The sequence below is a fragment of the Stigmatopora argus genome, chromosome 18, assembly GCF_051989625.1.
Source record: "Stigmatopora argus isolate UIUO_Sarg chromosome 18, RoL_Sarg_1.0, whole genome shotgun sequence".
Taxonomy (NCBI): Eukaryota; Metazoa; Chordata; class Actinopteri; order Syngnathiformes; family Syngnathidae; genus Stigmatopora; species Stigmatopora argus.
In genome coordinates this window covers 2,094,183-2,105,005 of record NC_135404.1, presented here as the reverse complement: position 1 = coordinate 2,105,005, position 10,823 = coordinate 2,094,183, and the positions used below count along the sequence as shown (strand labels likewise).

The 10,823-nt window shown below is 44.5% G+C and overlaps 1 protein-coding gene across 3 annotated transcripts in view; it reads left to right on the top strand.

Annotated features, from left to right (window-relative positions):
* Positions 1-2,749: 2,749 nt before the first annotated feature.
* Positions 2,750-10,823, top strand: part of fmn2b (formin 2b) — a 71,650-nt gene continuing 63,576 nt past the window's right edge. For 2 of the 3 annotated variants that reach the window (XM_077626019.1, XM_077626022.1), the window contains exon 1: positions 2,750-4,755. In XM_077626019.1, the coding sequence (XP_077482145.1) occupies positions 3,170-4,755 (1,586 nt within the window). In that variant the 5' untranslated portion in view covers positions 2,750-3,169. The remainder of the gene's footprint in view (positions 4,756-10,823) is intronic. The other variant, XM_077626021.1, reaches the window with a different exon arrangement.

Sequence of the window (10,823 nt, the reverse complement as noted above, 5' to 3'; positions counted from 1 at the left end):
AACACTTATTGGTTCTTCGAGCTTGGGAGTCAATATACCGAAGGAATCCAGGGGTTGAGCTGATTTTTGGGCAGACCGTGGCCACGGCATTTGAGACCCTTTTAACGCGCTGGAGTTCGGCTCCGTACCTGGGCACTGGAGGTTGACGACTTAGTGAGTAAAACGTTCATAAGAATTTCCATTTGTTGAGTTGGCTCCGAATGCGTACGTTTGCATCAAGGGGCTGCGATGTACAGACAGAGTATTAGTCTATAAAACTGATAAAACTAGAGGATGGGAAAATTGATGCCCTGGTATAGTATGTGTATATATATATATATATATATATATATATATATATATATATACATATATATATATATATATGTATATATATATATATATATATATAAAACGTATATATTAAAAATATATATTAATTACATTAAACAAAAGGGAAGCCGAATCCACTTGGACTGCTGGAATGTGGAGAATATCCTTCGGCTGCACATGACCTTCATTTGTTTTGACTATTGGATGTCTCACTTCTGTTTCCCACCCCTCCTTCAAGAGTTGAGACATCCATTGTAACTAGGGTCCTTGAAGTTAATAAACAATGCTGAATGATTATAGGCCTGTTGCATTTATGCCTGTGATCATGAAGTGCTTTAAAAAGTTGGTCGCCCACCACATCAGGGATACAATCCCTCCCTCAGTTGACCCTCACCAGTTTGCTTATAGAGCAAATAGGTCCACTGAGGACGCCATTTCCGTAGCTCTACACACAGCACTGAGGCACCTGGAGCACCATGGGAACTATGTGAGGATGCTTTTCATTGACTATAGCTCAGCCTTCAACACTATAATAACGGACATTCTGGCTGACAAACTCTCCTACCTTGGACTATCCTCTTCCATCTGCTGCTGGATCAAGAACTTCTTAAACAACCGTCCACAAACTGTTAGACTAGGCCCCCACCTCTCTTCCTCCATTACACTGAGCACTGGTTCCCCTCAAGGCTGTGTACTGAGTCCTCTTCTAAACTCCCTGTACACATACGACTGTACACCGACCCACCAGTCTCCATCATCAAATTTGCCGATGACACCTCTATGGTCGGACTCATCTCAGGGGGGGATGAGTCTGCCTACAGAGATGAGGTCAACAAACTGTCTTCGTGGTGTTTGGTGAACAATCTCACACTAAACACCACAAAACCTAAAGAAATAATCCTGGAATTTCTCAGACGCAGCATAGATCTGGAAATGGAGTATGCGCCTCTCTTCGTTCTCAGAGTCACCGTCATTTTCATCAATCCATTCACAAATCGTAGCGTAAGAAGCCTGGCGCTGCCTGCCACTTTTCGTGAAGCCAGGCATGGCATATATATTATTTATGGATGATTATCGAACCGTAATAGCGCTGTCTACGAAAGCAGCCACAGACGCTATTTCCGGTGCGCAGTGACTGCTGGGATAAATAGTCATTTTGTCAATACACCCAGGTTGACGGCTGTGATAACTTTGCACTAATAATATCAATATACTACAACGGCGAACACACTAATTTGGTGCTACATGTACCAAATGCACGCTACACCCGCACGCTAAAAACACGTTTTTAAAAAGGCAACAGAAGCAAGACTGAGTTCGGTTGTACTTTATTTAGCCATTTTACAATGTACTCATGTCATCATCACCCACAAAACCAACAAAGTCCTCATTATCTGTGTCCGAATTGAACATTTGTCCATCGAAAACGCTGAGTTTAATACGTTTATCCAGGCGGCCACAATTCATTCCCAAATGGTAGCTAGCTAGTAGCTAGCGTAACTATTCCAAGGCTGTCTTCCATGGTTCGCAACTGTGTTGATGCCAATCGCCAGGCCTCAGTCCGTTCACAAATGATAGCTAGCTAGTAGCTAGCGTAATTAGTATTCCAAGGCTGTCTTCCATGCTTCGCAACTGTGTTGATGCCGATCGCCAGGCCAGTCCATTCGCAAATAGTAGCTAGCTAGTGTTGATGCCGATCGGCACCCACAATCCATTGGGTGTATTGACAAAAAAACCTACATATCCCAGCAGTCACTGCGCAGTACTTTATCTACAGGAAAATAGTAGAGTGCTTGCCATAGTTGTCCTATCGACGGATTTATTTTATTTTATCGTGATAAAGCACACTGGATTATAAGGCGCCCTCTCTATTTTGGAGAAAATTTCAGACTTTTATGTGCGCCTTATAGTCGTGAAACTACGGTAGTCATTGTAGAGTGTTCCAAAGGCTGTTTTTTGAACCTCAGTCCAATGACAACGACAATATCAATACGTTGTTGAATGTATTACTAAACATGAAATCAATTTTATTAGATTGATTTATCTGTTTCCCAGATAATGAAGTAAGGGTCTCTACCAAAAAATATTCTTTAAATTTGCACAAATTAAGTGGCAGTGAAGTGTTACCTTGTGTAATGGGTAAGATTTTTCATCAATCATCAATCATCAAAATCGGTTTTCCTTATATGATCTATGTTATGGCACAAATTGATATTTTGTAAGAAATCAAATAATTAATACACTACAAGGTTTAGTCAACCATATTACTTGATAAAAATTAAATAAGAATTTAAGAAATTACTTCTTTAGATTTTTAAGTGAGGGCACAATAAAAACAACCCTTTCTAATTTCCAAGTTGTTTAGTGCATCAGGAAACTAAGAATCATGGGTAATGTAGTGAGGAACAATCACCAGAGTGGTAGTGAATAAGCCTTTTGTGCCCCTCGCAATAGCTTATTGTCCTCTACATTGGGCATGACTTTATTTTTTCTTCACCCCTTGCGCGTGGCATTTTTCGCATCATGCTTTGCTGATTGATCTCCACTGGCCACCTGGTGTTGCGTCACACTTTTCAGCAGATGGTGTGGAGGGGGAGGATACCACTGAGATGGAGATAAAGAAAACCAGAGGGCTGTTGAGGTGGGGGGCATTCCGCTGCCTCTTCCGAAACAGCATCTACATAAAGGCGCAGCAACCAGACTCGAGCGATGATTTGGTTCGAAGCACCACAAAACCAAGATGTAAATATTAATAATGCCAAAATGTGATGCCTTTTAATTCAACTGAGAGTACTGCACCTGTCTGTGGGATCAAATCACCAGGATTAGGAAATACCATCTGACATTTTCAGACAACATGGGCAACCAGGAAGCTAAACAAAAAAAATCTGCAGCGACATCTGGTAATGGAGATTACCCTTTACTGCAAGAGGGATGGAGTGAGGGAGGAGATAAGACAAGACGTATTGGAAAGAAACTCCATGGTAAAAATGAAGCTAAAGGCATAATCAACACCAGAGCAAGAGGAGGTGGGGGAGGAAGAGGAACAACGCACGGCACAGGTTCAATGAAGAAGAAAAACAAATGTGAGTCAAAATCTTCTGCTTTTTCAATCCGGAAGAAAAAAGGTCATCTCAAAGGTAAAGACACGTGCTCCTCCTTGACAGGCTCGAGTGAAGATGTGCTAACATCACAACACAATGAGCTGGCCAATTTGAAACCAACTGATCTTTCTGCTGATGAACTCGGGCAATCAGACACTGAATCTGACTTCCTGGAACACAAAACAAAAGATGTAAATGCAAGCAAACATGAGTACAGTCCATGGAATTCGAAAAATTCAAGAGCTGCAGAATCGGCAGCGGTCTCTCCCACAAAGGAGGCAGCTCAGAAAGACGAAAACTTTGGTTCTGACACAGACATTTATAGCTTCCACTCAGCAGCAGCTCATGAGGATTTGCTAGCAGACATCCAACTTGCTATCAGGCACCAACAACAATGTGGAGGGCTTGATGAAGTTATTGGGTCCCAGATACAACATAAAGGTAATGTCAACTGGGGACAAGTGGCAAAGAGAACAGCAAGTAATGGAGTTGATAATATATCCCCAACTGAAATATTTTACTTGACACCGGAACTAGAGCTTGGAGCAGATGCTTTGTCTTTTTCGGAGGTCAAAGCCATGCCAAATAAAGAAAAACATTGTGAGCAACCACAAGAATTACATTTGTCCCAAATTGAGGAATCCAAGAGGAGCGAAGATGGGGAGAATGAAACGAGCGGGGAGATTGAGATTAATTCCAAGGAGTGGGGGATAAAAAAGGCCTCTATGAGTACTAAAGACATAAAAGACCAAAATACTCAAGTGCAGCAGTCTCTGCCTACAGTTATTGCAATCACTACAGCAAGAGGGGCTAGAGTCAACCCAGTCACTACGACAACTGGCATTGTCAGCTTCCCTGATCTGACATTGGGCAATGCTGGCACACAATGGGATCAGAAAGCAATAGGTGACCAAATTGAGGAGTTGTGGGAGCCTGTTATGAATGATGCACCAATTTTACCGCTTTTAGAAAACCACTCAAAAATCTCTTGCACCATGGCAAGTCATTGCAAGTTGGAAGAAAGTGGCAGTGCTGAGTCACTTGTAGAATGCTCGAGTACTGTATCAGACAGTGACCACTTTGATGCTGCTGGCACCAATGCTTCCCCCTTCAGCAGTTTCCTCCCATCTTGTCAAGGGAGCCCCACAATAGTAAAACATATCCACAGATCCAACCTGGCTTCTTCTCCCTCAAGCTCTGTGGTTAAACCCTACCCTCCCATCTTCCCTTCATACATCAAGACCACCACTAGACAACTCAGCTCATCAGGACACTCACCAGCTTGGTCTCCCTCTCACAGCCCCATGTCAACAAGAAGAGCCTTTCACAATTTCCAAAGGTAACTTTGGTTACATGTGAACTGGTTTGTTCTGACATTTTAATGAGTTAGAAATCCTCCTAAGACCCAGACTCCTGCAAGGCATGCATTTTTATTTTCTCTTTGATATTTAGGCTAATTGGGACCTGATAAGTGTAAAAGGAAATAATTGTCTTTTTACATGATGTAGTTTCTGAGAGAAATTATGTCCACATCATAGGTGGACACCAGGCCCTTGTAGTCCAAAATTTAACATTGTAGTCTTGTGACAACCAAAAATGTGATGTTCACACGTGGACGCCAGGTCCTAAGAGGTTAATGATAGTCAACATAACTATTGATATTAACATACTGTTAAGAAGACAGCTGCCTTGTGGTAGAGAGGTTCACTCCTCTGACTTCAGTGTGGGCAGGCGTGGGCTGAATTCCCGCTGGTGGCGGTATGATTGTTAGCGCGGATGGTCATTTGTCTCTCTCTGTGCCCTATGACTGACTGCCGACCAGTCTAGGGTGTATTGGTCTGCGTTTTGCCCGGAGCCTGGGATAGTCTCCGGCAAACCATTACAAGAATGCATGTTACGGAAGATGAACAGTTAAGAAGACATATATTTTTCCACATTTAAAAGCATTAGCAGGTTTTGAATTAAATTTCTTAAATTACACAAAAGGGGTTGGTTACTCCAAATTGCACCATGATTGTCAGTGTGTTTTGTTGTCCATCTGCTTGTTCCCTGGCTAGCCAGCACTGATTCAGTGTTCCCCTCCCTGGTGCACATTAGATTACATATTAGATTAGATGAGATGAGAGGAGATGAGAGGAGAGGAGATGAGATGGGATGAGATGAGATGAGATGAGATGAGATGAGATGAGATGGGATGGGATGGGATCGGATGGGATCGGTTGGGATCGGGTGGGATCAGGTGTGGGATCGGGTGGGATCGGGTGGGATCGGAGGGAATTGGAGGGGATCGGATTAGCAAGAGGTTGAGAACACACAGGAAAATACATTTTAGACATAAATATATAGGTAATAAATTGTTCACTGGGATAGGCTCCAGGATCCCTGCAGACCTTGTAAGGCTAAGTGATTCCAAAATGAATGAATTAACTCACATAATAAATAGGAATCATTGCAAACTAAATATACAAACACCCTACTTTGTCTTCTAGGGAAATTTGTTTCATTTTAGACATGCATAATCTGCGTGGGGAGTAGGTGAGCTCCTTGTTCCCTGACAGTTGATAATCAGTTGACAATCATGGCATTAGTCTATGACTAAAGCCATGATTGCACATACCGCAGCGAGTTTGTGGAAAAGCAAAGCGAAGATAGGCAAGTCTGGCAAAATACGTCAAAAGTGATGAAAAAAAACATTGGCAAAAACTTGTGAATCCGTATGACTTTAGCACTACAGCACTAATGTTGATTATTTTTCTCCCAAATCCGTATGATTTACGGAAAATGTCTTGCTTGCATTGTCTCTCGGATTGCGTAGCTCAGGGGCGCTCAATACGTCATCATTAAGGTACTGTTGATAGATCGTATGACAGTAAGATTTGATTCAGAAAGAAAAATATATATATATATATATATTAGACCTGAGCTGAAAAACAGCGCCATCGCGACTCCAACCACAATTACTACCTGCCTACACTATTTTGGGTCCTTCTGCATGAGGTATATATTCAGCATATACATAACTGGTGAGCTTTGTCAGGGACCTGGAAAAAAATTGTAGATCACGTAACGTTGGCTCCTTGAAAAGTAGATCTTTGAGCAAAAAAAATTGAGCACCCTTGGCGTAGGTGTGACTTACATATGAGGCCCTGGATTTTGCTTTCAAAACAGTTGTCCTGTGTTCTACAAGTTGCAATAGACATTTCAAAGCTCAGCAGGGGACTAGTATCATAAAAATATTCTTGACCCCCAAGTGAGTGGGACGCTCCAATTGCCCGGACCAACTGGGCATAGGAGAAAAAACAGATATAGTAAAATCTTGAGAATACGAGTTTAAAGTGTTCCGGGACCGAGCTCATATGTCAATTTCCTCGTATCTCAAATCATTTTTTTCTCATAGAAAACAACTAAATACAATTAATCCATTCCCACCCTCTGAAAAAAAACACAAATAGGATATTACAACGAAACAACATGTTTTTAAATGTTCTAATTCACCATCTGCACTCACAAAGTAACAAATACTTATCTAGTGATTATGATCTTGTTAGGTTTAAACACCAGACATTTGTATCACCAATCTGAAAAGAGGAAATCACAGACAATTGAGGTTATTTTATTTAAAAAATGAGAGGGTCTCGGGACCGCTCGCGCCTCAGCCCGTCGACACACTCTGAAAATGTCCCCTCCTGCAAAGTCTCTTATTGTGTTTTGGGAGTGTCCAAGTTACAGGAAGTTTCAAGCTGATCAAAGGAGAGAGAGATCTCTCCCAGTTACAAAAGGTTCTTTGATCATGACCATATGCCCCTTCAAGATAACATCTTTATAGTCTCCTTCCCGATATCCTGCAACTCTCACACAATAGTTCAGACAGGCGTCGGCCCCCCTGGGTAGTTCCTCTTTGTTGAATAAGGTGAAACTTCCCAGGGCCCAAGACACTCTAATTCTATTAACTAACATTTTGACAGTCATACCAGAATCAGGATAACTTATATAAAATAATTCCAACAGATCTGCAATAAACTGTGACATTACTGTGTACAGTACTATGCTGAGTTCTTACCTTCAAGACAGACGGTAGCGGCTAACGGCAGAAGAGAGAGACTTGACACGTTTGTTTTTCCTTGGACAAAAACGTTGGGGTCACTGTTATTTGCTGCTCTTTTTGACAAGTACATACAGACAGTCTTAGATATGTTTAAGTGCAGTTGGGATATTTCAAGCCAGTTCTTCATGCTAGTCATTGCATCTGTGAGTTCCTGTGCAGCATGTTTGTTGTCTTTCGTGTGGACATATAGAAGACCATCATCGGCATACATTTGGCAGGTGAGAATTGAAGGCAGACTACACCCTAGACTGGGCGGTAGCCATGGTGAGACGCACTACATGTGGCCCCAAGCAGGTGAAATGTAACTTTGGCTTTTTTCCTCTCATCTCATCTCATATTCTTCCGCTTATACGAGGTTGGTTCATGGGGGCAGCAGGGAAGCCCAGACTTCCCTCACCCCAGGCACTTCATCCAGCTATTCGTGAAGGATGCCAAGACGTTCCCGGGCCAGACAGGAGACATAGTCTCTCCAGCACGCCCTAGTTCAGCCCCGTGGCCTCTTCCCAGTGAGAAGTGCCCGGAACACCTAACCGGGGAGGCGTCTAAGGGGCATCTTAATAAGATGCCCGTGCAAATTCATCTGACTCCTCTCAATCCAGAAAAGCAGCGGCTCTACACCCAGCCCCTCCCGGATGACTGAACTTCTCACCTTATCACTAAGGGAGAGTCCGCACACCCTGCGGAGGAAATTCATTTCAGCCGCTTGTATCCGGGATGTTGTTCTTTCGGTCATGACCCACAGCTCAGAGTGTGCATCACTGCAGACACTGCACCAATCTGCAAGTGGATCATTCTTCTCTTATTCCTGAACAAGACCCCAGGGTACTTAAACTCCTCCACTTGGGGAAGGACCGCTTTCCTGACCCGGAGAGGAGATTCCACCTTTTTCCGACTGAGGACCATGTCTCAGATTTGGAGGCGCTGATTCTCATCCCCACCGCTTCACACTCGGTTACCAATTGTTCTAGTGAGAGTTGGAGATTACCCTTTAATGAAACCATCAGAATCACATCACAAAAAGTAGAGATGCAATATTGCGGCCACCAAAACATCAATGCCACGGCTGCACGTAGATATTGTGTCCATAAAATATATGAACTGAATCACAGACAAAGCCGTTGCAGAGTCCAACCCCCACTGGAAATGGATCTGACTTACTAGCGGCTATGTGGACAAAACTCTGACACCGATCATAGAGGGACAGAAGCCCATGTATCAGAGGTTCCGGAACCCCATACTCCCGGAGTACCCACCAGAAGACTCCCTGGGGAACACGGTCGAACACAAAGCTGGCTGGGCAAACTCCCATACCCCCGGGACACCGCTGGCTGGGCAAACTCCCATGCCCCCGGGACACCGCTGAGGGGATAGAGCTGATCCATGGTTCCAGCGCCAGTAAGAAATCCACACTGCAGACTGAATCCAAGATTGTACCTCCTGGCTGAGTCTCCTCTCCAGTACCCCGGAATAGACCTTCCTGGGTAGGTGAGGGGTGTAATTCCCCTATAATTGGAATACACCCTCACAAAATGTTTGGGTCTGCCGGGCCGCATCGGCATCCTACCATCGGAGCCAACTCACCACCAGGTGGTGATCGGTTGACAGCACTAGCCCTGTCTATACCCAAGAGTCCAAGACATGTGACCTCAAGTCCGATGACACAACTACAAAGTCATTCATCCAACTGCAGCCTAGGGTCTCCTGGTGCAAAGTGCACATATGGATACCCTTATGCTTGAACATGGTGTTCATTATTGTCAATCCAAGGCGAGCACCGAAATTCAACAATAGATCACTACTTGGGTTCTGATTAGGGGGGCCGTTCTTCCCAATCACATCCTTCCAAGGTCTCATGATCATTGCCCATGTGAGCATTGAAGTCCCCCAGCAGAACAAGGTTGTCCCCTGTAGGAGCATTCTCCAGCACCCCTTCCAATGACTTCAAATAGGGTGGGTACGCTGAACTGCCGTTTGATGCATACGTGCAAACAACAGTCAGGTCCCATCCCCCCACATGAAGGCAGAGGGATGCTACCCTCTCGTTGTCTACCGGGGTAAACACCAACATACAGGCACCGAGCCTGGGGGCAATAAGTATGCCCACACCTGCTCGGCGCCTCTCACAGTGAGCAACTCCAGAGTGGAAGAGTGTCCAACCCCCCTGGAGGGGGCTGGTACCAAAACCCAAGCTGTGCATAGAGCAGGGATGGGCAAACTATTCCACAAAGGGCCGCAGTAGGTGCAGCTTTTCATTCCAACCCATAATGATGACACCTTTTCACCAATCTGGTGTCCTACGAGTGCAATCAGTGGATTGCAGTCAGGTGCTTCTTGTTTTCTGCAGAAATCTCATTGGTTAAAGTGTCTTTGCTGGATCGGTTGCAACAAAAACCTCCACACACAGCGGCCCTCGAGGACCGGTTTGCCCACCCCTGGCATAGAGCTAAGTCCGACATTCCACCTTCCAAGAGCCAGTTTTTGCAGCCGGGGAATTGAACTGCCAAGGATCCTTCCCTGTCGTCACAGGTGGTGATCCCATGGGAAGAGGAACCAATGTAGTGTTTTCGAGCTATGCCCCTTGGTTGTAGGCCCAGCCACCAGAAGCTCGCCATCGTGCTCCTTCTCCCGGCCTGGCTCCAGTGTGGAGACCCGGTGACCTGCATCCGAGCGAGGGAAAACGGCGTTCAATAGTGTTGCTCATCATAAAGTCTTCTGAGTCATGTTTTGTCTGGTCCCTCACCCCGTTCCAGTTTGGCATGGTTGACCTTACCAGGGGCACAAGGCACCAGATAGGAGTTCTTCACTAATTTTAGTCCCTTTTACCAGTTTGCAACACAGCATCCTGTATTGGACTTGGGAAAAGTTCTTATCTCTTAGCTCATTCAACAGACCGCCAACACGTCTCTTGCTAGTTGGTGGGAAAGCTCCAACCTCTACCATAGCTGACTGACGTGCTCAGGAGGTGCACCCACGACCAAATTCAGTGGTATTGCGATTTCTTGTCTAAAGAGCATCATCTTCCGTGTTAGTCTAGTTCAGTGGTTCTTAACCTGGGTTCGAAACCTAGGGCTTCAGTGAATCGGTCTCAGGGGTTCGGTGGCGACTCTGCTGTGGAGGTCATGTTACATTGACTCATCGTGTCTACTCACAATAATATGCCCTGCTTGACCATCACTGGCTGCAGATAATCACGTGACATTGCTTGGCCAATCAGTGCTGCGAGTAATTTATATATCTTGAATTTGAAAAAAAAATCATGTTTTATTTACAATAAAGTAGGGTTCGGTGAATGCGCATATGAA